Raw genomic sequence first — 23,891 nt, forward strand, 5'->3', positions numbered from 1 at the left:
ACAGTTTTCCTGGTTTCTGGACTTTTATTTGAGCTTGCATTTTGTTAAAATGTTTGAATACATAAAAAGTTATTTAAAAATGTCAAACTGACCAGATATCAAATTCCATATTTTCTTTAAAAACCATTTGGTGTAAAAACTTAGGACAGATTTAGAAAAACATTTGCCGTTTCCCCAAAACGTTTTGTAGCTGTCACATAAAAATAATGGAAAAAAAACAGGTCTGCATAGATTCTGCAGGCAATCGGTGGTAATCTGGTCAAATGCATGATGCAAGCTTGTGACGATCGTCAAGTCAAATCTTTATTGCTCAGATCTTGTTTGATGTTTCTTGTTGTTGACAAAAAAACTGTAAAGACAGGAAAATCAGCAAATTAGTCCATTGTTCATCTCTATGCTGAATTTCCAATCATTTGGGTATCGTCATGTGGCATGCTGCACTGCGAGTTGCCTGAAAATGTGCACCAGATAACAGAAAAATCCAAAGCCGCTACTCATATGGAAAAGGGACAATAGCAAGTGGGCTCTATGGTGTCAGACAGTTTGCTTTATCAAATCCACCATTACCTCATGCTTTGGATCATTCACTACAGAGCCTAGAATACAAATGACAAGCTAAGCACAAAACTTGAATGTTGTTTTAAGTTTCCCAGACTGTACTGTCATTTTTCTTTCAGCTCTGAATCCAGATATTCATGCAGCTTCAGTTAATGGAAATGACAGACCCAGATCAGTCATCGTAAGACTACTCACCCGGACGATGGTAAAAGATGGTAGGTGCCGGTGGGCAGGTTGTTTCCTACTCATCCCCACCCTGCTGGGCCTCGGGAGCGGACGTTTTCTCTGCAGATGGGTCACCTCCTGTCTTGGGCTCCTTGGCTCCTTCCTGGCCAGGTTTGCCACCAGTCTGTGGGCGTCTGCGGCGGTAGTTGAAGTTGCGGCGGTAGCGCCGCTGGCGGGGCTGTTGGTTCTGACCACCTTCGCCGCCCTGATTCTCCTTGTCCTCCTCACCGTCCCGCACCGGTCTGGGACGGGGTGGACCCCTGTAGTTGACACGCAAAATGCAAGGGGCTGGTAAGCAAACATCTAGCATACAATAGCTAATAAGTGGCATTATCATGCAACGAGCACATCATCCACTGATACAAAACGCAGTTTAAAGTATATATAAAAAAAAAAAAAAAAGAAAAAAAAAAGTACATGCGCAAAATTTGGATGCACAGCTGCAATTTGAGGTTAGGCTGCAATAAAAGGAGAGCTTTTCTGGCCAAAACAGGTGGCCTTTATTTATTCAGGTTAATTTTCAGAGACAAATTTTAGTTTCTGGACTCTGGGCTGATCCAGACAGCCCAGTGCTATACTCTCCTCTTATTGCAACCCTGCGTCAATGAAGCCAACATGCAAACCTTGGTCTGAACCTTGGTCGGAAGCCTCTGTAGTAGTTCTGCCTCACTGGTTTGTTGCCCTGGTCTGGACCTCCCTGGCTCTCGTCACCCTCACCACCCTGAAGGCAAAAGATCAAACAAAACTGACAGTTTTTTTCAGAGCTAATACACAAATGTTTTGAACATTTATATTGTTGTGTACTTGTAATGAAACTGGCCAGTTTGTTGAGGTTGATAAAAGTGCAACTTCAGGCAGCTCCGACATAGCTGACATTAGTCAATTTGCAAGATATTGGCATGACCCCCGATACACCAAGATCTATTGTTCACAACCACGTATGTTAGAGAGGAGAGGGTTTTGAGTTGAGTATGTCATCAACATATCAAGGGTCCCAACTTTGTCATGAGACCACTGGGTGCCCTGTGACTGCGTACCTCAGTCATCTCTCCGCGTGGTGCGTTGGTGTACGGGGGCCGGCGGCCGTAGCGTCTACGTACAAAGTATGGCGGGTAGCGTCGTCTGCCAGGGTAAGTGGGCCTGCGCTGTTGTGGCTGCGTGTCTCCTTCAGGGGCACTCTCTCCCCCATCTCTGCTGCTTTTGTCACGACTTCCGCTGCTTGGCTCACCCTCTCCGTCACTCTGGTAGTTCTCTGGATATTCTCCACCACGGGGGGGGCCCCTTCTCCGGGGATAGCGCCTATAGCGATTCCTGTCCGCTGCGTACTTGCTTCCCTGGACTGCAATGCCTCCTGGGCCAGTGACATTTGCAGCTTCTGCTCCCTGTATATTGTTAAGGAAACATTATTACCCAAAATAATATTCTAGTGAACAAGATGATGTATTTTTAGCAGCTGCTAAGTAAAATCAAAACTTAGAATATGGTCGGACTGGCAGCTTACCTTCTCTCCCTCAACTACATCAAACTCCACAGTTTCTCCATCTCCAACACTGCGAAGGTATTTCCTCGGGTTGTTCTTTTTGATGGCTGTCTAAAAACCATGAAAAAAAAAATATATATTCAGATGTGAGATTTCATATTCCTGATCATTTAAAAAAAATAAACGAACACAAGACTTGCAATTTACCTGGTGTACAAAAACGTCCTCTTTTGTGTCATTCCTAAACCAAAGGAAAGAAACTCTAGTTAGCAGTGTCTTGCTGAACCACAGAATGCAACTGAAGCAGCAAATGTACGGATTAATCGTACACTGAGCATACAGGATGGAGAACAGCGGACAAATCGTCTGGTCAGCTTTGTAAGCAAATCAAAGCCATAATAGGATTGGGGATGTTCCTACGCACACAGATGATAGCAGGGTCTTCAGGGAGCAGGGATGGGGGTGGGGTCCACTTACCTATTGATAAATCCATATCCATTCCTGACGTTGAACCATTTGACTGTACCCAAGACTTTTGTTGCTGCAATGAGACACATTAAAAACTAAATTATAAACAAGTTCAGTCATTTCCATTTCAATGTTACACTAATAACATACTGTAAGACAAAAGGAAAAAAGGTGCAAACAAGTTTCTCCGTGTTTCACAAGACCTCTACTGTTTAGAAAACTGAAGGAATCAAATAAGGACAGATGATCAAAAACCAACCAAGGCAACATAATGTGGAAGTTATATATAACTCAACAACTGTCGTCCTTTTAATAGATCTTGATGCTTAGGAGTGTCATGTGCCAACTGCAGTTGGTGTGCGGTATCAGTCATGAGCATTATGAGCCAGTTATGACCATGCGTCTCTTAAGATTTCTTAGCATCCTCACTATCAATACATCTGTTTAGGGAGCTGCTTTAGTATGGTATGTCAAAAGATTGATAAAGTAATAAAGTGCGCTGTTTTCGCTGACAACAGTTTTAATTACTACAGACCTACTGCCCCATTTTAAGCAGCCCTGCTTCGGTACATAAGCGTTCACACGTGGTAAAGTCGCGCCCGGATACGTTAGCAAGCAGCGTGCCCAGCTGGTTTGTTAGCATAGAAGCTAACTAGGTCTCAACCATGTGGTTGGATTAAAGCCAGCAAGCGGAAACTACCGTAGCACAGCCTACAGTACCTATCGTGACCTAATGTTATGTAAGGAAAAGAGTTGTCGTTTGTTATAATGGGTTTTAACGAACAAACAACTACATGGCGAATGAAATCCGTGAAATCATGCGGCGGACATTTTGAGTGGCCCCTTCAGCCATGTAAATAGCAAACGTTAGCTGGCTGGGCTTCGTTAGCCACTGAGCTAACGTTACCATTGCTTCTAGTAAGTAGGCCATAATGCTAGCCCTTAAATTTGAGCGAAATTCAAAAACGGTTATCAGTTGTATTCCGATGTATTTAGAAGACATTCATGACATTGTTGATTCGCAAACTATGTTAGCCGCAGGTTTGTGTATATGATTGGACTATTTATGGAGATAAGACTGCTAACACGGAACCAGCCTCGTTCGTGTGAACAAAGGGATGGCCAGCAGCTAATGTTAGCTTGATTTCGACGACAGTTGTCGTAGCCGGTTAATTGAGCAGTAACTGCTACAAAATAACTTACACTGTTAAGTGTGATTAACGTTACTGTTCGAAAATTATAACTGTTAAGTTCTAACGCCTTGACATCAACTGCTATTGCCCGACTAACTTAATGTTTCATATGCAAGTTAAAAGACACACTGTCGTTAGTGTAAAGAAACATCTTGAACGGTAGGGCATGTGATGGCCAGTCGGTAACGTTAATATGGCATTTTGTGACGGCTATTGAACGTTAGGAGGCCGATGAACACGAGCGATTAAGTTAACCGGCTAAAATGGAAGGATTAGCCACATTTACCAATCGTTTCTCATCTAAAATTATGAGACTTGGAGAAAATAATGACTTGCAACATGAAGGAAGTTGCTAAGCAGTGATAAATAGGTGACGTTAACGTTACATCTAACGTTAGCACTGATTATATGAACATCGATCTTACAACTGACATTTTTAAATTTGTGTTGCTAGCTAACGTCAGGACTAACGTTAGCGATTCGTATGACAGTATAAGGACATTTGTTTTACCTTAAGATAAAACTCACACCAGTAATAAGCCATTTAAGTCAAACACTACTTTAATTAACGTTAAACATAACACACGGTAACTTTATACGAAATCGGGAGAAATATAACTGCCAGTGTTAATTTCATATGATGTGCGACTTAACGGCAATATCAGATTGTGAATGTAGTAATTCAAACGGTTAACTGAACCAGTCATCGGCTCGTTAATATTGCCAACCGTCGCTTTTGCGCATCGCCTCTGTCCCCCAAACCACGTTAGCTAACTAGCCCATTTCCAGTAGCCTTACCGATGACCTTCTTATCCCCCGCGGAAGCTGCGGCTGCCGGGCTGGATGGGCTCTCCGCATCGGCAGCAGGCTGCGGTGGTTGTTGTGTCTCGGCCTCGCTGCTCATGGTTACTTCTGGTTGGTAATGGCTTCTGCCGGCGGCGGCTCTCTGCTGTGTTTCCCGGTGCTAGATGGTAACCTGGGCCGGCGGTGGTGGGGGCTACTGCCTTCGGGCTCTCTGCTTTCCTCTTTCCGCTCCCGTTGCCGATCGAACTGGGCAGAATGAGAAACTGTGCCGGGGAATGTTCCTGGTCGGGGTTCCGCCCAACTACTTCTCGAATTGGTTGGAATCTGTAACTATAAACAAAGAGCGTTCCTATTGGCTAAAGCAACTGTCGATTTCGTTTAGAGAAGTTTTTGCTAAAATGATTGGCTAAAGTAGAATGTACCTGTCTATTGTGACCGCCCACGGTGATGTCAAAGCCAGACAAGTCAGACGCATAACCGTCACATTTTTAAGGAGAGTCTGCAGCATGTTAGTTGACAGATCTTAACAAAATTAACTCATGCTTGCAAAACTTGACTAGAATTATTATTAACTGTTCGTGAGTTTTACACACTGATTGACTAGCTAGGTCGCACTTTACCACTAATTAGTCCCCCACACTTAAATAAAATTGTCTCAATAGACATCATAACCGAGATTCTTCATGTCATGTTTTTAATGTTTGGTCAAAGCAGGTTTTCAGCTCAGTATCCTACTGAACAAATGTGACATTTGTCAATTGAAAATTAAAAGTAGTCTGTCTCTCAAACCTCATTATAATAGAGTAGAATGGCTGCCATACTAACAAAATATTAAATATAACATTACTTGTAGCTCCTTGTGCACTGGCGCCACATGGGGCTACCACTGTAGAGATTTATTGAGGGATAACTGACCTTTAAGAAGAGGAGGGTTAGAAGAGAGCCTTAACATTTTATTCATGGAACACGATGTAAACATTATCACAGCTGCAGTATTACCTACCTCTTAAACATACATACCTTTGAAGATTTAGGAAGAGAGCTCCTTGTGATGTGCTGTACAGAACATCAAGTTCTTGTCAGCCTGTAAATATCTGCAGCTACAAGAAGGGAATCTACTACACGATATCACAGGGAATTTCTGGAAGTACCTCTACATTACACATTACTGTTGAAATGTGATATAATTTTGTAAGAGATTAGTCCTTATCATTAGATGACTGTTTTGAATAAATGCCATTTCAGGACACATTACACAATAACCATAACGTTCCTTCACAATAAAAACACCTAGCATGAAATTTGATTGTGTCCTGATATTCTCTGGGATTCACAGGGAGGACATTTATAATGTTGAATGTCCTGCTTTTTTAGTAAATTGTGTCTTAGATGGTTACACTTCTCAGATTTTAAGGACTCATATAGTGACAGTAAATCCTGATACAATATCACAATATTTTTCCGGTCATATTGCCCTGCACAATAAATGGGTTAAATGGAGTCATTATCCTGAGTGAATTCAGAAACTACTTTCACTAGCACAGAGCAGACAGACTGAGAGTGTGAGACAACCCCACCACAGCCCCCACCCCCACCCCCATTGTCATGTTAATGCTCCACTGGCACTGTTTATGAGCACTGGCTGATGTGTGAAGAGCTCGCTGTTAATGGCCGAGCACTGTTCTCCCACACAAAGATGGGTTTTAGCATTGACCCCAGAAAGCCTCCCCACGAAGAGACCCACCCCCTCTACTCCAGAAAAAAAAACTCCTTCCTGCCACCATAAGAACAAAGTTTCCATCTGAAAAGATTCTTTTGTGACAAGGAAATGAGGTCCCAGGCAGAAGAGAGAGAGCATGGATGGGGGAGGGGGTCTGGTGGCTTGGATTTGTATGGATGGCTGGGATAAGACGAGGTAGCCGTAAGTTCAGCAGAGGATTGCTTGGCAGTGGAGTGTGTGCCTTGGAGGACTCTCGTGCCTTTCACTATAAAGTGTTTACCTCCTTAGCTGCATGGCTTTGTGGTTAAGAGTATTACCCACCATCACTTCTGAGTCCAACTATACATCTCTGCACAATTCCTCATTGATAAATTAGATAATTTTCCAATCTAAAGACTCTGAGGGAAACGTCCCTGTTTTTTTTGTAATGTAAGAAACATAAAGACGTGAAAACCATCTAGTAAAAGTTCAGAAATAGGATAGTTTCACATAAATAAAGACACGTTTAACGGATAAAATGGTGGATTAAAATACATAAAAATGGCCTTATAGACTACTAATGATTTCAGATGTTTTGTTTCTCACTTGTAGTTGGTCTTGCACTCTGTGGTTACTGTTAATATTGTAATAAATACATTATGTATGTGAAACTGGTCAAAAGCAATTAAAATATCTGCTGTGAGCTTAATATCAAAACAAATTACATGTGCATACCTTAAATAGAATATACACTTTTAGTAGTTGGGGTTTAGAGAACAACATTAAAACTTTGAATACTGAGAATATAACAATCCAATGATGTTAAAAAAATATATATATATATATATATATATATATATATATATATATATCAGTATGATGCCATTTACAGATGGGAACAAACAACTAACATCTCTTAGAGAAATTTTATAAAAATGTAAAACAATTTATTGATCATATCTGATACACAGTGTTACTGAATCGTTTTTGAATGTCTTATTGGTCTTTTTATGACAGGATACACACGATGTCTCCATTTGGACTCAACAACAATAGCAGTATTGAACATGAAGTTTCACAAAATGCATTTTAAATCTACTCACTCACCTGCTGTGAGTACAAAAAAACCCCATCTCAAATGTGAATAATCTTATTTGAGTTTGGATGCAACAGTTAACCTGGAATCAGTTATACCAAACTCAGACAATGGCCAAAATGATGTGCTGCTGAAGTTTATAATGTCCTTCAATGTGCACTATGGGAGAAGGCATTGATACATGAAAAAATATGTGGGTTGATGTTTGCAGGGGAGTATTCGAACTATAAGACACTACTTCATGTGTACAGAGGTTGTGTAGTTCTCTTATGGCTGGATCACATCTCTCCGCACTGTGCAATGACGATGGGGAGCTTGGGCTTGTTGTTGGGTCCTGTAGGAACGTTCTGTTGGGAGGAAGGAGCCCACATTTGGAACCAAAAAACTCATCTTTAAAAGAGTGATGTAAACATTACAACATCTAAAATGATCATTATGGATTTATGCACAAAATCAATAGTATAATTTCTTATTCCATAGAAAAAATATTGAGTTTTAGTCACAGGTTGGACGCCTGCTTGAAAATAATTGGGTCTGAAGTTTTAAAACATGACTGTGGAGATGAAAATGGTCAGGACAGTGAACGTCAACATCTTCAAATCTGATTTGATTTCAGAGCCGCTTGAAATAATTCAGGGATGTAACATCTCAGTGCACGAAGTACAGTAGGCCTCGTCACTTTAAACACGCTGTTCAATTATTCGTGTCTTTATGCTATTATTAAGCGTGAATACATTTTTTATTTTATTTAAACCATTATGAGTGGTCTACCTCCTCTCACTGATTTGCTTAGTTTTTTTGGTAAATCTACAGGTCAGTCTAAAATGTCTTCATTGATTTATTACTCCCAAAGGAAAAACAGAATAAAATTCTAACCACAAATATATTAACATAAAATAATATTTACCTCAATTTTTCTCATGATCAGCAAACCATCAACCACTTTTCCTGAAACAGCCGAGAATAAGATAATTCAACTCTGGCACATAAACAAACAGAAATAGAGCTCTAAATAAATATGAATGCCAAGTTAACAAAGTACACTTACTCACCAAAAACAACATGCTTCCCATCTAACCAGTCACATTTAGTGCATGTGATGAAAAACTGACAGCCATTTGTCCCTGGGCCACTGTTTGCCTGAACAAAACACACATCATTGAGGAAGAATGGCAGTTTTAAAAGCTCTGTTTGTCAATCAAATCCCATTGTCTATCAAGGCCAGGGTTAATTCACTTTGAATGGATTAATCAAAACATAATTAACATATTCTTTTGAACTGGATCATACAGGACATACAAAATGATTGCAGGAAACCCAACATCTTGACTTGGATGAAGTGCCTAACATCTGAGCATTGATCTACATACATACCATGGACAGAAGACCAGGTGCTGAATGCTTCATTCTGAAGTTTTCATCTGCAAATGGACCTCTGTAGATGCTGCAGATACCAGTTCCATCACCCTTCACAAAAAGAAAAACAGTACATAAGATACTATGCATTCATAACAATGCAAAACATGTCCACCAGGGGGGCTGAATTACATTATGGTCATCCTACTGAATTCGAAATTCTGCCGTTTGTTTGACATCATGGTATGATTAATGAACACAAGAAATGCTATTTGTTACTAGTCCACCAGCTTTTAAAATATCACAAGAGCAGAAGAGGTGTGCATGTACTTACATTTACAAAGTCCCCCCCTTGTATCATAAAGTCTTTGATCACCCTGACAATGAACAAAAAAACATCAGTGCAGTCAGATTTGCTAAGGTAAAATTTGTCAATCAAAAATCACATTTAGACATGCTGATTAAAAGTTGACAAGTGCAAAACAATAAAATGTGATAACTTTAAAGGTGGGTGAATAGTTTTTTAGAGACTATAATTCCCATAAAATACAAAATTTTGTTTATAAATATTAAGAAAAACAGGGACAGACACATCATGAATCCCATGGAAAGCTGCTCCAGGATATGAATATTTATTCAAAACCCCACCCAACTGCACACCACCTATCCAGTTACCAAACACCATCCAGTCAACTAGCGCAGCTACCCAGTGGAAAGCACAGGGTATTGGGAGAAGATAGTCTCCAAGCTTTTCTGCCAACAAGTTTAGGATACTACTGTGTGTGAGAGCATGGGCCAGAGTGAGCTGTCAGAAGCAAAGCAAGATGCATGACTAGCGACTGAATGCACACTCCTACGCAGAGTTGTGTGTAAATACAACAACTTTCGGCCCTAATTCTATTCAACCCTTTCACTACATACAGACGTAGGTATGTAGTGAAAAGGTTGAATAGAATTAGGGCCGAAAGTTGTATCTACAACCATAAAAAGCAAGCCTGCTGAGAAACTCTGCTCTGATTCAGTAATATGAACAGTGACGCACCTACACACGCACTCCCTAATTTAGCCTCAGTCATTTTACCATTTCACAGCACAAACACCTGCTTTCTTAGCTGTGGGCTTACAGTAATCATGGCATAAAGCATTGAACCACTTGGCAGAATACAATGCATCTACCAGTATATATGGGGCTTGCAGAATGACAAAGTGTGTGGTTATTTAATCAGTGTACTAATATATGCAAATTATCATCTAGTCATCCTATTTTCTATTATCTAGAGATCTAGTAACAGCGACCCCTCCTTCTACCCGTACAGCTTTCATATGTGTTTTGGGTTAGGGTTAGATATGAGATTTCACTTTAGTTTGCAGTACAGTTCTGTTGTAATCTCTTGCAAATGATTTATGAAGAAAGTCTGATAAGGGTCTATAAGTGCGAAATACAGCTGCAATGTTGTGGAAACTTGCATAATGTTACTGGGGGTATAGTGGCACAGCATCAAATAATCTTATGTCTTAACTTATACAGGAGTAGAGCGTTAAGGAAGCATGTACCACCTGCAAACAACACGGGACTCTGAAGAACATCTGGGCTACAAGGGACTGTATGAAACTATGTTAAATAAAGGCTAAACAAATGCATTGTCCTCTGAACTGTCAGTGTTTTGTCTGACTAAGGTTATGCCCAATATAATATGGCATTACATTTGTCTAATCAAGCTATCATAGACCCATGTACCAACATTGTGTATTAGGATCTCCTATTGTGTTTTCTAAATACAGTAAAATAGTGGTTAAGTTATTGTATATTTTGGGTCTACTGTGGCATTATATATTATTTCATAGTTTTGGTCTAATTTGAAAAAAAGAAAGGAAAGTACTGTTTGTTACCTAAACCATAGCAAGTAGTTTTGTTGCCTAAACCTAAACAAACTGCGACTGAAAACTACAAATAATGAGAATTTAAAAAAGAAATGTAAATAATAAGTCAACCAGGTCTAAATTGAACCTTAGTGTCCTGGGTGAAAGTCCTGTAGTTGACCCATTCAACCACAATGAATTCCTCTTTACATTATGTCACCTGACTTCTGGCAGAAAGGGCTGAAGAGTAACATCTCTCAAAACCCTACACAACTCAGCTGAGTGGCGCATGATGTTGGATGGTACACAATGCCAATTTGGGTCACTTGGCAATGCTGACTAGGTGGCACCTGATGTCGAACTGGGTTGCAGGCGCTGCCGCTGGGTGGCTGCGCAGGCTGACGGGATAGGTGGTATGCAGTTTGGGTGGGGTTTTGTATGAAATGGATCTCCATACCAGAAGACAACCTGGTTAAAAAAATAACTAAAAGCCACCAGAGGGTGTCGGTTTTTACTTGAATTAAAATAATTCAAAAGATGTTTTAAAAAAAAAAATCATTCCAACATCTGAGCACGATGTGAGCTATACAGATCACGCTGCCGTGTTGTGTACCTGTGGAATGTGCAACCTTTGTAACCAATAGGGACTCCGTCCTTCCTGTGGAAGTTTGAGACAGAACAAAAGGATGTTAGCAGTAAAGACAAGAATACTGTATTGTACTACAAGTTATTCTCACAAAGCAGGCTCGTCTGTATGTGATGTGAGTTGACAGTAAATGGGCCATCACCAAACATCTAGGTAGGAATGAATAAAGACCACAGGCCAAGACACATCTTTGGCAGCAGCAGCTGAACAATCATTAAAAGGATCCTGTTCCATTTTAGCTCTCTGAGATGTTCGTGAAAAGGCTCTTTAATATCACCATCTGTATGAATGGAAAAGTCTATCATCTTTGCAAATGGGAACAGCATAAAGGAACTGTGTTGGTTGCATAAAGAGCACCTGCCTCCTGTAAATGGTGTCACATTCCCTCTATGTTTGACAACAATGCAGATCATTTAAATAAGTGTCAGTGATAGCTGCCAATGCAGATCCACTACCATGTTTAATAGCTTAGGTTAAAAGTTTCATGTGGGTTTAAATGCTGCATTTTGCTTTCTCCAAATAAGACCATTCACTGCAGAAATATCAACTCATTTGTTTTTGTCTAGTCTATTACAGGAACCATGTGCCTCTCACAGCAGGTAATGGATCAGTATGAACTGGCTCACAATGTGCAGTTGTTGGTGAGGGCAGGACTGGGCAATATTATGGCCAAAAATGTTAACAAAAAAAAAAGTTCATATCATTCGATAAACGTTAATCAAGTCAATATCCTGCACATCTAGTCAATATCCTGTATATTTTTTGCATTGCATTTCTTTTTACATTTGGCATAGACCTACTTGTACATTTGTGATCCATTTACTTTTCTATATTTATGTTGTATATGTAAGCAACAAAATACTATCGCTAATTCCTCGTATGTGAGAATGTACCTCGCAATAAACATGATTCTGAAGTTTAAAGGCTGATTTTTGCTTTGAGTGAAAGTTGAAGAAACCAAACAATTGTGGTTTTAAACTTTTTCTTTATGGTCAGAACATGACAAATGCTTGCCAAACAGTGGATCACTTAACAAATCTGAGGTAGAACCTTTTTTGGCCCAGCCCTAGCTGAGGTACAGCATTATGAAAAACTTGTTTGGCGATACAGCATACTTTCCCTGTGCTGGGTCTTTGTTATGCTCATGCACACTTGTAAATACCCTTCAGAGACCAGGGCCCTGTTTCAGAAAACAGGTTTAACAAACTTTGAGCCTAACCCTGAGCTCTGAGTTGAAGAAGCCTGAGATGGGAAAATGAGATGAGTTTTTGGTTCGAGAACAGCTGATCAGAATTTGTTCAATCAACTCTGAGTATGTTCCCTCTGCTTCACCACGGCAACGGGTAAATAAAGAGCCCTCATTTTAATCCGATGGGGCTAGAAATATGAATGCATGCCAACAAGGGCCATCTTAAAAATCTATATATTTTTATTATATTCTGTTAGATTTTTAAATATATTTATTCAGCTGTAACCTGGTAGGGACCAAATGGTGGTGGCAATAACTAAAGATGAAAATATGGAGATATGACACACAGATGAGTGAGTAAACTATGTCTTATCTCTGATATCAGAGAGAAGACATAGTTTACTCACAGACCTATGACTGTAAAGTCATAGACCAACCCAGTAATAATGATTGTGGGGATTTGCACTTTAAAAATGATTCTAGGTTCAAACTGATTGTACATTGTTAGATGTGTATCTCACACTAAAGAATCTCGCTCTGTTCGCATTTAATGAAATACTGACATAACACATTAAGACTACATGCAGTTTATATTAAAAAACTCATTTTTAATTTACATTTGGTCCAGTTTTAGAATCCTAAAGTCATTTCAACTGCACCTCAGTAGTACTCATCTCATGACAACTATGATAGGAATGTTCCACCAGTGCAACTAATCACAATATTTAAATGGCTGTTACTGTAGTTAAGTATCCCACAGTAAAGGTTTCAGTGCAACTGTTGGCAACCTGACAGCTGCTATCATGTCCACAGAGTCACCGTGTTATGAAGGATAGTGTAGCCAACAGATTTTATTCTGTGCTGTGGATGAATCCATGATATCCAGAGATTGCTTTCTCTGTCCTTAGACTGATGACAGATTGATCATAAAAGTCATGTCAGAGATCATGTTTTTGGTAATGAACTAATCTAATCTAACTATGGTTTTGATGTTTCTAAATGATGTAAACTTCTGCAAATTAATGCTTTCCATGTGTCAGACAGAGAAATCTGTAAGCAAGCAGCTTATGTTCACAGATTCAGTTACCATGCTCTTCTGGAACAGGAAACCCAGAGTTTCCCTCATCTCAGGTTTTGTAAACTCAAGAGTTTTCACTAAACCCTCTTTGTGATTAACCATATACTGTTTGTGGGCAAAAAAACAAAACAAAAAAAATAAACAAAACACAGGTTTCATCAGCAGAAGCCTTTTTTGTTAATCAGGTTTCTCCTCATCCCTTAACCTGATTCTTATTTTCATGTTTCAAAAGTCAGGTTGCTGCCAAATGTTGGGACTAATCAGATTTCCTAAATGAATGCTAAAACAATGAATGAATATGTAGCCAGTTTACCATACAGGATGGTGAAGTAGTATTTGTGTCCCATCAAAAAATACAAGCCTTCACTGCCTTACCTGAACTCTCCAGTGCAGAACTGCCTGTAAAAGATGATGAAACTGTAACTAACATCTTTGAAAACTCCAAAATAGTGTCAACATTTATATTTGTGACATCGCTTTTCTCCAAAAAATTTATTTTTATCCAATAATCTGAGCAGCCTGTGATTCAGACTTTTGCCTTACCGAAAATTCTCCGCTGTCTTCGGGACCACATCAGCAAACAGCTCTACCTTCATCCGTCCGACATCCTGACAAACATTTGAAAAAACTTTGAGTAAACACACAACATACAAAACGCAGAGATACCCATTTAAGACCGAAACATTATACACCTAAAAAAGGTGGAAGAAACAATCTCGCCTTAGGCAAAACTCAACAGAATGATAAGAAAGATCTGGACAAACTCGTTTACATCAGCGTTTAGCTCAAAGATATGGTCGTATAGGATTTCTTCTCGCTTTTCTTCCTTCTACTCCTGGCATTGAATATATTGACACATTAGCTTATTCATTTTACATCTTTCATTTCTGTTCTTCTGAGTTCGCTGAAAACATCAAGTATACTCTGTTTCATCTCAACAACACAGGATATTTTGTTGCAGTTCTGATAACATTTCCCAGTGGGCAAAGCATATGTCATGGAAAGATGTAAATGAGAAGACACCACAATCTTGACGCAACATATTACTGGACATTAAATCCTCTATGAACTGTGTGTTTATGTGCTTTTGTGTGTGTGTGTGTGCTTTTTGCAGCATGGATGTCTGTCCACCAATGCTTCCCACAACCCAGAGGGGCATGCAAGTGGCCGACTGATACAACAATGTCTGACTGTCTGTATCTGTGCGTGAAAACAAACAATGCGCTGGTGTAAAAGGGGTGGTTTGTACCCAAGACATGACTGCACAACTGTCCTTTCACTCCACACACACAGACTCACAGTAAAATAAGCCGGTCATTGGATCTCTCCTCTTTGCTATTCAGACAATACAGTATGCTTATAGTTTCCAGGAAATGAAATACAGAAGCCAAGAGCTTACACGGAACATAAAGGATTTTTTTAGGGTTCACTGTCTGATTCAAGTGCAGGTAAGACCGTTTAAAAACAAAAGTAGTATCTTATTAGAGAATACACAGACTTAAGGATCTAGTGTCTACATTTTGATAAATGTGTACGGTTGAACAACCTTTGCTGTGATGCTAGTATAGGCTGTCAATTTTAAAGACCACTTCGGATTCCTTGAAACATAACAAAACTGTAAGGAAGATGAGAAAGGGTATCAAGTGTACTGACCCGATTTATGATACAAGACAAAGGGTTTCACTTAACATTCATGAGTCAAGAGTACAAACTCAACATCTATCACACGTGCTTTAAATTCCCTGCAGCTTTCTGGACCTAAACGTATGGACTTTTATAGTCACACCTTTTCAACTTGTATAGCTAAGCTACTGCATCAGGAGTATTTCTGTTAGCAAGCTTCAATGAACATGCAGAGGGCCTCTCCCATAACTGGTTTGCATTCCCAACAGGAAGGTGGAGCTAAAAAATACCTGTCTAAAAGGGAACTGCTCCACCTGACAACAGTCGAGTGTTGATGAAAGTATGCAGTGCCTCTAATTTAAACTGATTCATGAGTTACGCATCTGGATCTACTACTGAAACTCACTGGACTAGGAAAATATTGGTCTGACATCTAAGGGTCACATATAGTTTTTTTTCCTTGGTGAGTAAATGCTCCATGCTTCAAGTGGCAGAACTTGCTTTACTGGTCATCAATGCTACAACTCAACCATGCGGACACTAAATACTGAAAATTCAGGTTGATGTGTCTGCCGCTGCTCAGATACCATTGCTGTAAGATGTTGAGAAGGAAGCCAGAACTGATTAGTAAAACATTAAAGAACCAAAGTGTCTCAAAGCGGCAATCATAAAAGTGAATGTATATTTCTTTTGTATTTAAGTGTAACTCATGCAGCCATCCATCTACATGGCCAATGTTCCTAACCAATATTATCTTGTCTTTCACAGCATTTCCTGGAGCACCTTGATACTGAACTGCATTATTGCAATAACACAAATGCAGCTTGAGTTGCCAGCGTCTCCAGAAAAATAGCCATACCATCAAAATGCTGGCCATTATAAAACAAAGGGAGGGGGGGTCTGGCTGTTATACAGACAACACTGAGAAGTATCTGTTTCTTCTGCTTTTAAAGTTGGGACTGGACGCAGCAGTCTTTCACTTATGCTGCCAGAAGCTGTACAACTCCTTTTTAAGCCTGTGCAGCCTGTCCATCATCATGGCTGACTTGGCGTTGGTGATTTTTATGGCTAATGTGTGGTTTCTTGGGGCTGAACGGTCTCATGCGTCACCCTGCTTCCTCCTGGCCAATGCCACGGCGACATACGGAGCACTCCCACTGCCCATGATGTGCCTGGGTGTACTGGACTACTGTTTAGAAGATACCTACCTCGAAAACCAGAGCGCCTTCTGCAAATTTCTAAGGAACGCAGTCTTAACTTTGCTGGTGTGGATGCTAGCTGTTATTTATTCCTTTGGTTCTGTCAAAGCTGAACTCATAGAACTGGACTATGTGACAGGTATAAACGTTCAGGTGTGTGAAATAGAGGATTCTCCACTGATTGCCTATTTCATTTTGGGGCTTTTCACAGCAGTTACTTGTACATTGCTGCCCTTTTGGTCAAGGATACCCCAGTGGGTGAAAGAGGCTAACAGGTTATCTGAAGAGAGGGAAGAACAAGAGAACCAGAAGAGTGACTTGTTGTTCACCTCAAGCAACTACACGGACACAAAATGGAGTGACGAGTATCATCTGGAGGAGAGCACCTGGCCGCGACCACCTCTGTGGCTCAGCCTAACACTGGGCTTTGGTATGTTTTGGATGCCTTATCTCGCTATGTCTGTGGTCTGTCTGTTTTTTGGCTTTGGAGTACCTGCCTACCTCACTGTTAACCTTCTGTGGTTGGAGTGCACCCACAGTTTACTGGTGGGTGTGGTATTCTGGGTAAAGAGCAAGAGGCTAGGACCATACAGCCATCTACCAGAAAACGTGTGCTCATGGCAAATTTACTGGCATTTGAGCGAAGGAACACGACAGCAGCAACTACCTGTAGCTGTGTGTAACCAATCAAAAGGCAAGCGAAACACTCTCTACTATGTGTAATACAATAAAGATGAAGAATAAACCCGTTACCTATCATACCAGACAGCTAAAAGCAAGTGTAAACAATCATGTGTGAAAGTGAATTAATATTATATGAGCGAGCATCTATGAATGGTTCATGTGTGTGAATGATGCGTTTGATCCTTAAACTGACTTCTGACGGATATTGAAAAAGCCTGGACACAGAAAGGAGCCTCTCCATCAGCACTTGCATAAGTGAAGCAACAACAAGAAACTGTGACTACACGTCCGACTGTAATTGTGGTGCAAAGTCTTATTAAAAACTGTGACCATAAAGGTAAAGTATTGTAAATATTCAGAGATCACCATACATCGATTGTCTACATTATATTTGTCAAACAGTTCTTTTTAATTTATTTCTGTTACACTTGAGTGAAATATGAAGACTCATATATAATTATTCGGGCAGCACGGTGGTGAAGTGGTTAGCACTGCGATGGACTGGCGACCTGTCCAGGGTGTACCCCGATGTCAGCTGGGATTGGCTCTAGCCCCCCGCGACCCTGTATGCAGGATAAGCGGTTGACGGATGGATGGATGGATAAATAATTATTCCATTTTGAGCATACCTACAATATGTAACAATAAAAGGCTAATTATTATAATATGTAATATTTATTCTTGATGAAAGGTCTGCACCTTTTGATATATATGCATGAATTAATTCAAGGAGATACATATGGATTTTACACAAGCTGCTGTTATGATAGACTTGTACTAGCCTATATGCAGGGGTCCACTTTGTTTCACAAACAAGTCGTGGTTTAATCTGTGATAAGACTGTCTGATACAGAGTTTCTTCCTCGAAATGCCTACATTATTAAATGGTTTAATATCCGTCTTACATAGGCGTGGCCCTCACCACAATCTACGGTATCCAGGAAGAAATTTGGAGGGGTTTGTTGTCTTTTTAATTGTAAATGCTCCATATTTGTATAGCGCCTTTCTAGTCTTTTCGACCACTCAAAGTGCTTTTTTTCACCATTCAATCACATTTATACACTGAGCCTCAAACAGAAACTATCATTCACACACATTCATACACTGGTGAACAGCCGCCAGGGGAAATTCAAGGTTCAGTATCTTGCCCAAGGACACTTCGACATGCAGCCTGGAGGAGCCGGGGAATTGAACCGATTAACGGGCAACCTGCTTTACCTCCTGAGCCACAGCTGCCCCTGTATGCCAACTGTATGACCTTTGTAAGGCCTTTCTGAACCTTACCGGACCAGTTGGAAAACCGAAACAATGTATCATCCTGGCATTGGTTCATTCAGGAACCGGACCTTTAGGTGTGAATCCGCCCTTAGTGTACATAAAGATTAGTATTAGTATTATGTACTGATGGTACTGTTCGTAGAGAGGTTATGTATAGTATGATGTTATTATTCTTTGGAAACTACCATGTGAGTGGAATTTTACATTTCTATAAACTTTATATTTATTTTACTTGGTATGTTAAAATATGTATTGTAGTAGTTGTTGTTAATAACTGCAAAAAAGGGTAGTTCAAACTTTATAAACACACACACACACCAAAAGTCAAGGGCTGGTGTGGAAAATGCTGTACAGTAAAAATGCTTTCAAAGACAGAAAAGTTAATAGATTATATTTATCAATTAACAAAATGCAAAGTAAGTGATCAGAAGGAAAACATAAATTAAATCAATAATTGGGACCACCCATTGCCTTCAAAACAGCATAATTTCTTCTAGGTACACTTCTACAAAGTCACAGAGTTTTGTAGTCGTATCATCAGGTGTACGATTAAACAATTATCACAAACAGATACTAATGATCATGAATTCACTATGTAGGTTGAAACACAATCATTAACTGCAACAAAGATAGCCGTGTAGAAGGAATACAACTGGGTGAGAAACAGCCAAACTCAACTAACAAGGTTGAAGAATGAGTGTTTGCAGGGCACAGTGAAGCATGGTGGATGCTTCTTGCAAGTTTGGGGCTGCATTTCTGCAAATGGAGTTGTGGATTTGGTCAGAATTAACGTTCTCCTCAATGTTCAGAAATTCGGGCCCATACTATAAATTTACTCTGCAACATGGCAGTGACCCCAAACATACAGCAAAAGTCATTAAGAACTTCAGTGTAAAGACAAAAAGGAGTCCTGGAAGTGATAATATAGCCCCCACAGAGCCCTGGTTCTGATATAAAAGTGTCAAAAGTGTCAGAACACACGGTGCAACGCAGTTTGATGCGTATGGTGCTACGTAGCCGCAGACCAGTCAGGGTGCCAATGCTGACCCATGTCCACTGCTGAAAGCACAATGGTGCATGTGAGCATCAGAACTGGACAATGGAGCAATGAAAATGAAATGTAGCCTGGTCTGATCAATCACGTTTTCTTTTACATCATGTGGATGGCCAGGTGACTCGCTTACCGTGCTAACATCTTAGTACCAGATAACACAGCACACCCTCTGAGGTCTAGTAGAGTTCATGCCTCAATGGGTCAGCAAAAGGGGGCCTACACAATATTAGGCTGGTGGTCATAATGTTACGACTGATCAGTGTATATCTACCTTCTAAATATAATTTAGTTTTGTTTTTTATTTCTCACTTTGGTGCTAGTTTTATATGTTCTATTCTAACTTCTAATGTTGCAGGGTCTTCAAAAGTGAATATAAATCAAGTGAAGTCACTTTAAGTTCAGGTTTATTTGATGTAACTTGCCTGGTATGGCCTCAGAGAGATTTTGGTCGAATAACTATGCAATTTCAATAAATTACAGTAATGTGTTTGCAGTGATATGCTGGGTTCAGGTTTGGAGGCCAAGCAAAGGACGTCATTTTACATTTGAACAAAATGTATAAATCAGTTTATGATCCAATAAGAAGAAATATAACTGTGTGTAAATAATTAAAATGTCACATTGTGGACAGTTTGAGACAGGGTGTCTAATACAATGTAAGCGACTGAAGGATATCTTAATACATCTCAAATATACCTTACAAACGTTTTCACGTTTTTCTTCTATTTAACAAAGTAAACTCTGTAAAGCCTTGGTGATGAACTGTCAGGTCAGTTCTCGGCTTACAGACCACAACGCGAATAAAGTGCAACACAAGGGTATCACTGACCTAAATCATGAACGTATTCCATCCAAAGATTCAGACCACCAATTCAATCAAACCGTAACGTTAGCTGCTCATCACAGTATAAACGGCCAGTAGAGAAATGTGGAATCTGCATCCTGCTCATTGTGTATCAGATACTGTATTAACTGGTAACGTTAACCCTTAAATACGTAACGTTAGTCCACTGAGTTCACAACTTTTCACCTAAACAAAACACTCTAGTGACATTTCTGAGGTGCTGTAAGTTAACGTTAACTCAACGTTAGCTGGGTTACTGATTGTTAGCTAAACTCCTTCTTCTAATGTTACTCACCTGCCCTCCGATGGTTATGTCGAAGAAAACAATCGGGTTGTTGGGATTTGTTGATTGAACAGACATTGTGACAGTTTCGTCACTGCTGAAGACTAAATAAATGTGCTATTTGACCGATTACACGCGAATAATTTGAAAGTCCAGCATATGCGCTGTTAGGACCTACGGTGGCTCAGGAGGACATGTGATTACGGCTCGCAGCTTGGGACAAAACGGTACCGTCGCGAAAACGCGCGACAGTAAAGTTGAAATAACATTTATTTGCGGAATAACAAACCACAACATTTACTGTTACACTGGGTAGCTTCGATCTTTTTTTTTTAATGCAGTAGAATACCTGCAGCTGTCCATAAGCCCCACAAAGGCATGAACTCCAGTCAATCAAAAGTTAATGTTATCTGCCTTTACAATATACTATTACCTATAATACCTATTATCCTTTCTAATACTTAACCATTGTTTCTGAATACCACAATCTCTGAGAATACGTGAAGGAAACGCATTTTAGCTTTGCACAGTGTCTATGTTTGCAAAATGTCAGTGTTATGTTGGACATTGTTCCACCAATGCACCCTCCACATCCAAACAGCCTTAAGTCAGACTTAACATCTCACAGACATCAAGTTTTTTGGTATGGGTTTTATTTTCACAATAAAACGTAATTTTACAGTTTAACATAATGCAAAGGTGGCTCCACGAAAAAATAACAAATGGCAAAGTGTCTAACATTTGTCAAAGCTGTACTAAAGAACCATGATAACAAAAAAAACATTTAGCAATAAAGGTGTCAACAGACTCTAGTGGGTCAGCAGGGAATTTAAAACTAGCAAAAGCAAAAAGGCTTAAATAAAGAAGGTTCTACGTAAAGTAATATGGTTTCTTGACATTGACGCCATATTCTGAAAGGGCAGGCGACAGGTCCTCCATAGTCAGAGTGTACTTCTTATCCTATATATAGAGAAGGGGGGGGAAAACAAACGATAAATTAGCAGCAACAAAATGATCAGAGCACTTACAGGCAGCTGACAACCACCTGTCAGCATCTTCTGACAACACTCCTCCTCACACACGTCACTGTCAAAATCCTGTAAGGCAGTATGACATTTAAAATGTTACACATTTTAAACACTGACCTTTGTCTTACTCCTTGAGCTTCCTGAGGCAGTGCCCTTCATTTTACAGTACTGAAGCGCATCATTGGCAATGTCTGAGATAAACTTCTGAGAAGCAAGGGAGATCAGACGAATTCTAAAGAAATGAGAAAGAAAATTATCACAACCAGCCTGTGTCTAATTATCCATTTATCATGGAAGAAACAAATAAGGCAGATCAAAGAGTAACTCTGATCTCATTTCCACTTCCAAGAAATGATTAGAGCAAGTATCACAAAAGGTGACAATACATGGTCTACTAGGCTAAAGAAGAGTCTTTACTTTATGCTCATACATGCCAATGAGTATGGAAAATTAGTAGCTGTATTAATGTATATCCTGGGCTTACTTAAAATAAATTAAACCCCCATTTGGTAAGTCAGACAGGCATGACAGTCGATTTAATATCAAATCAGCTTTTCTTAGTTTGTAAAATAATTAACATTAGCATTATCACTCAGCATAATAATCATAATAAATATAATCTCACCAAGTATATTACCTGACCGAAAGCTTCTTAACTAAATTAAGACAACACTGCCATTCTCACAAGCAGTAGTTAAAATAATTTTTCCAAAGTATTTCAGCGCATGATGCCAAATTTCTTTCCTGAAATCATTATAAGCATGATACATTATCCCTAGTAGGTGATAATGATGCAATATGGCAATGATCAGATTTGTTTTATCACTGACTTACTGACAGATTTACTTCTCTAACCTAGTCAAACATAATTCCCCACTCTCCTGTCTCAGTTATCTTAGTTGTGGCGTGGTTCTACATTGTCCCACGTTACTGATCAAACACTCAGAAAAAGGGTCATACATACGCTGCCTGCTGGTTTACATGGGATACTTTTTAATTCGTAAACATTTAACTCAAATGAACTTTCTAAGATCTTTAAACAAACAAGTAATTTAAAAATCTAAAACTGGTAAATGGATTGCTTTTATATAGTGCTTATAACAGAAGGGCTTTACAAAGTGCTTCTCCTTTACCCATTCAAAAGCACTCTACCTGCAGCTGCTCAAGCAATCCGTTTGTGCCTGCCCTGTAAGTGCATTATGACTAACTTCTGAAAGTGACCACTCATTACAGCACTGTGATCTGTGTCATTTGGTTCCATGGGATATCGGTCAGACCCACTCACACTAAAGCTTGAGGGTAGCCTTCACTTCATAGAGTTAGTAGAACTTACATTCTTGGATCTGAAGCCTCAAAGCCAGCCCGGTTAAGGTAGTAGCCTGTAACTGCATCAGGAATCTGAAAGAAGAAAAACAAAAAAACAAGAGCAGACATCAGCTTGTGGTCAACAAAGATCCACATAGTCCGCTTTCATTGCGACTGAAACTTTTTTTATGAGGAATATTATTACTGTATGCCATTCAGTGATCAGCCAAACGAACTGCAGCGAGAACTCTGGTACGGCCTCTGACAGAAACGAAGAACATTCAATAGGACTAGGATTGGACTTAATATAATACACTGCTCAAAAAAATAAAAGGGAACACTTAAACAACACAATGTAACTCCAAGTCAATCACACTCCTTAGAAATCAAACTGTCCACTTAGGAAGCAACACTGATTGACAATCAATTTCACATGCTGTTGTGCAAATGGAATAGACAACAGGTGGAAATTATAGGCAATTAGTAAGACACCCCCAATACAGGAGTGGTTCTGCAGGTGGTGACCACAGACCACTTCTCAGTTCCTATGCTTCCTGGCTGATGTTTTGGTCACTTTTGAATTCTGGCGGTGCTTTCACTCTAGTGGTAGCATGAGACGGAGTCTACAACCCACACAAGTGGCTCAGGTAGTGCAGCTCATCCAGGATGGCACATCAATGCGAGCTGTGGAAAGAAGGTTTGCTGTGTCTGTCAGCGTAGTGTCCAGAGCATGGAGGCGCTACCAGGAGACAGGCCAGTACATCAGGAGACGTGGAGGAGGCCGTAGGAGGGCAACAACCCAGCAGCAGGACCGCTACCTCCGCCTTTGTGCAAGGAGGAGCGGGAGGGGCACTGCCAGAGCCCTGCAAAATGACCTCCAGCAGGCCACAAATGTGCATGTGTCTGCTCAAACGGTCAGAAACAGACTCCATGAGGGTGGT

General features: G+C 40.0%; 3 protein-coding genes across 6 annotated transcripts in view; all 3 read right to left on the reverse strand.

Annotated features, from left to right (window-relative positions):
* Positions 1 to 4: 4 nt before the first annotated feature.
* Positions 5 to 4,974, reverse strand: ybx1 (Y box binding protein 1). 4 transcript variants are annotated; one of them, XM_046056195.1, is made up of 8 exons: positions 4,723 to 4,974; positions 2,741 to 2,804; positions 2,471 to 2,504; positions 2,285 to 2,374; positions 1,821 to 2,165; positions 1,407 to 1,504; positions 754 to 1,043; positions 5 to 349 (listed from the first exon to the last, which is right to left on the reverse strand). In XM_046056195.1, the coding sequence occupies exons 1-7, from the start codon at positions 4,826 to 4,828 to the stop codon at positions 800 to 802; spliced, it is 981 nt and encodes a 326-aa protein (XP_045912151.1). In that variant the 5' UTR covers positions 4,829 to 4,974; the 3' UTR covers positions 5 to 349; positions 754 to 799. The 4 variants fall into 4 exon arrangements, with proteins under 4 accessions (XP_045912151.1, XP_045912153.1, XP_045912152.1 ...); XM_046056197.1 differs by having other exon boundaries at positions 1,884 to 2,165; positions 4,723 to 4,973; XM_046056196.1 differs by having other exon boundaries at positions 1,419 to 1,504; positions 4,723 to 4,973.
* A 2,378-nt stretch (positions 4,975 to 7,352) lies between these two features.
* ppih (peptidylprolyl isomerase H (cyclophilin H)) lies at positions 7,353 to 20,825 on the reverse strand. The gene is made up of 9 exons (XM_046057000.1): positions 20,630 to 20,825; positions 14,196 to 14,260; positions 14,028 to 14,051; positions 11,353 to 11,397; positions 9,214 to 9,256; positions 8,898 to 8,990; positions 8,576 to 8,663; positions 8,431 to 8,471; positions 7,353 to 7,870 (listed from the first exon to the last, which is right to left on the reverse strand). Exons 1-9 carry the CDS (start codon positions 20,693 to 20,695, stop codon positions 7,802 to 7,804), a joined length of 534 nt encoding a protein of 177 aa, XP_045912956.1. The 5' UTR covers positions 20,696 to 20,825; the 3' UTR covers positions 7,353 to 7,801.
* Positions 20,826 to 21,231: 406 nt separating this feature from the next.
* The window catches only part of taf10 (TAF10 RNA polymerase II, TATA box binding protein (TBP)-associated factor), a 5,998-nt gene continuing 3,338 nt past the window's right edge, over positions 21,232 to 23,891 (reverse strand). Inside the window, exons 3-5 of the mRNA XM_046056999.1 lie at positions 22,979 to 23,043; positions 21,763 to 21,877; positions 21,232 to 21,577 (exon numbers count right to left, since the gene is read on the reverse strand). Coding sequence (XP_045912955.1) covers positions 21,488 to 21,577; positions 21,763 to 21,877; positions 22,979 to 23,043 — 270 coding nt within the window. The 3' untranslated portion in view covers positions 21,232 to 21,487. The remainder of the gene's footprint in view (positions 21,578 to 21,762; positions 21,878 to 22,978; positions 23,044 to 23,891) is intronic.

This window comes from Micropterus dolomieu, linkage group LG08 (genome assembly GCF_021292245.1).
Source record: "Micropterus dolomieu isolate WLL.071019.BEF.003 ecotype Adirondacks linkage group LG08, ASM2129224v1, whole genome shotgun sequence".
Lineage (NCBI taxonomy): Eukaryota > Metazoa > Chordata > Actinopteri > Centrarchiformes > Centrarchidae > Micropterus > Micropterus dolomieu.

What these genes read in the sequence shown, in the direction of transcription:
- ppih (XM_046057000.1), bottom strand. Translation starts at nt 20,695, where the DNA reads ATGTCTGTTCAATCAACAAATCCCAACAACCCGATTGTTTTCTTCGAC. An exon ending in CACCTGGTCTTCTGTCCATG is followed by an intron (nt 8,664 to 8,897) that starts GTATGTATGTAG and finishes TGTTTTGTTCAG; the next exon opens with GCAAACAGTGGCCCAGGGAC. An exon ending in TGGGAAGCATGTTGTTTTTG is followed by an intron (nt 8,472 to 8,575) that starts GTGAGTAAGTGT and finishes CGGCTGTTTCAG; the next exon opens with GAAAAGTGGTTGATGGTTTG.
- ybx1 (XM_046056195.1), bottom strand. Translation starts at nt 4,828, where the DNA reads ATGAGCAGCGAGGCCGAGACACAACAACCACCGCAGCCTGCTGCCGAT. An exon ending in AGGACGTTTTTGTACACCAG is followed by an intron (nt 2,375 to 2,470) that starts GTAAATTGCAAG and finishes CATGGTTTTTAG; the next exon opens with ACAGCCATCAAAAAGAACAA. An exon ending in CACGCGGAGAGATGACTGAG is followed by an intron (nt 1,505 to 1,820) that starts GTACGCAGTCAC and finishes TTTTGCCTTCAG; the next exon opens with GGTGGTGAGGGTGACGAGAG.